Source organism: Henckelia pumila, chromosome 2 (assembly GCF_033568475.1).
Source record: "Henckelia pumila isolate YLH828 chromosome 2, ASM3356847v2, whole genome shotgun sequence".
Classification (NCBI taxonomy): domain Eukaryota; kingdom Viridiplantae; phylum Streptophyta; class Magnoliopsida; order Lamiales; family Gesneriaceae; genus Henckelia; species Henckelia pumila.
The window spans coordinates 59,777-62,338 of NC_133121.1; the positions used below are offsets into that span (position 1 = coordinate 59,777).

General features: G+C 36.1%; 1 protein-coding gene across 1 annotated transcript; it reads right to left on the reverse strand.

The window, feature by feature from the left end:
• Positions 1-617: 617 nt before the first annotated feature.
• Positions 618-2,294, reverse strand: LOC140883939 (glucose and ribitol dehydrogenase-like). The gene is made up of 3 exons (XM_073290562.1): positions 1,877-2,294; positions 1,407-1,783; positions 618-1,222 (listed from the first exon to the last, which is right to left on the reverse strand). Exons 1-3 carry the CDS (start codon positions 1,997-1,999, stop codon positions 838-840), a joined length of 885 nt encoding a protein of 294 aa, XP_073146663.1. The 5' UTR covers positions 2,000-2,294; the 3' UTR covers positions 618-837.
• Between the last annotated feature and the right edge of the window lie 268 nt (positions 2,295-2,562).

Here is a 2,562-nt window from a genome sequence, read left to right on the forward strand (position 1 = left end):
ATTGGTATGCGATATTATCATATTTAGCATAATAAACTAAGTAGCTATTTTGATAATCATAATAACAATAATTATTTATTATAATATATATTTTGATCTATTGTTTATTAATATTAATAATATTTACAAAAGTATTAATAAAAATATTACTTTATTTATTTATTATAAAAATGTTATTACTATTTTTATGATATTAAATTTAATAATTATTTTTTTTCTTATTATTATAACAGCTAGCGCACACGAAAACCGTTGCAATTGCCGTCACGATCCATTTTCGAAGGTGGGTCTGGGACTCCGAAACAATTTATTTTCCATCGTAGATTTGACAGCGGTTCATTCAAAGGATCTATATATTGTTTATTAATATTAATAATATTTACAAAAGTATTAATAAAAATATTACTTCATTTATTTATTATAAAAATGTTATTACTATTTTTATGATATTAATTTTAATTATTATTTTTTTCTTATTATTATAAGAGCTAGCGCACACGAAAACCGTTGCAATTGCCGTCACGATCTATTTTCGACGGTGGGTCTGGGACTCCGAAACAATTTATTTTGAACGTGAGATGTTCATAAATTAAACTATTGAACAGTGATATCGACAGATCATGTGTACATAACATATACGCGTACGGCTACAGGCTTATTGGCCACACATGTTAAATTCTTATTCTTAAGAACTAAGAAAAACAAACTCGCTCAGATGATTACCTCTCTCGTGACACACCACAGGAGGATGCCAACATGTCAACATTACGACGCCAATTAAACAGCAGCATATATATCACATGCTCTGCACGCGTCTAGAACAACAAACTTAATTAATTAAGCATTCACTATAACTCCCCCATTAGGATGCAACACCTGACCAGTTATATACGAGGAATCGACATTCGACGCGAGGAATACATAACTCGGTGCAATCTCAATCGGCTGGCCCGCCCTTCCCATCGGCACTTGTTTCCCGAAGTTTGCACTAATTTCTTCTTCATCGAAAGAAGCTGGAATCAGAGGCGTCCAAATAGGACCCGGCGCCACCCCATTCACCCGTATATTCTTGTTCACCAACTGGAGGGCTAGCCCGCGAGTGAATGCCACGATAGCCCCTTTGGTCGATGAGTAGTCCAGTAACCGGGCATTACCTTTGTACGCGTTCACTGATGTGGTGTTGATGATGCAGCTACCTTCCTTCATGTGCTTCAAAGCATGCCTGTACGTACGTACATTAATATATAAGCAAAATAACACTTTAATTAACAAAACAAATTAAAACCGTACGTACGTACATTGTATATATATATGTCGGCAACACCAACACGCACTAGCTAGCTTGCATATATATATAATCAGTAGTGATTAAGATATGATATATTCGATTGATATGCATGGATCACCTAGCCATGAAGAAATATGAAAAAATATTAGTCCTAAACACCCTTTCGAGCCTCTCCTCGTCAATCTCTTCAACCGAGCAAGCTTTATGCTGCTCGGCAGCGTTGTTAACCAGAATATCAATCCGCCCGAACCTTTCAACCACTTGATCAACCACTCGTTTGCAGTTGTCGTCATACCCCAAATCCGCAGCTATAGCTATGGCGTCTTTCGCCTCGGCACTTTTCGACTGCCTCAACAATTCCAGAGTGTCCTTGGCATCCTTGTCTTCTTGTCCCTTCACGTACGTAAAAGCCACGGTTGCACCCTCCAGCGCAAAACAGTTGCAGACCGCTTGCCCGATGCCCGAATCACCTCCGGTAACAAGCGCCACTTTACCCTGTAGCACGCATGCAAGATTCATAAACATCGATCAAGCTAAGTAATAATTAGAAGAAAAACATTCATATTTATAAGGATTAATAGATCATACCTCGAGCTTGTTAGATGGTTTGTATTGTTGATTTTCTGCTGCGGGAATTGGGTCCATGACATGTTGTTTTCCGGGCTGAGCGTCTTGTTTCTGCGGTGGGAATTTCTGGCCGTCGGTTGCCATCGATGATCGGAACGTATATATATATATGTGTTAGATAAATTCCAGGTTAATTGCTTAATTGGAGACGTTCCTGTGGTGAGCTAGCAACCAGTGTGATATATATTAATTAGTACTTGGGTAGATCGGTGGTGGATGGTAAGTAGAACTAGAACGTGGCCACGAAAATTAGCGTGATACGTGTTGATGCTTGGGATTCTCAGGGACACGCGTTAGTGGAAATGAACGTTAAAGAAAGAAAGTTCGATTAGAACATTATAGATGTTTACAAATGCTAGATATATCTTAATTTTCTTTTATTTCCCCACACTTTCATTTCTAAACGATTTTCAATATTACTTTTTTAAATATATTATTATTTTTCTATTTTAAATTTGAAGACTACATTAATCACTATTGATGCTACACTTGAATTTCACCAAATATAATTAAAGATCTACATATCAATAACACTTTATACATTCTTAAAAAATAACAAGTTCTAGTTTTTTTTTTTACAAAAACAAAAAAACAAAAACAAAAACAAAAACAAAAACAAAAACTTTAGTTAGCAGCGGGTAAAACCA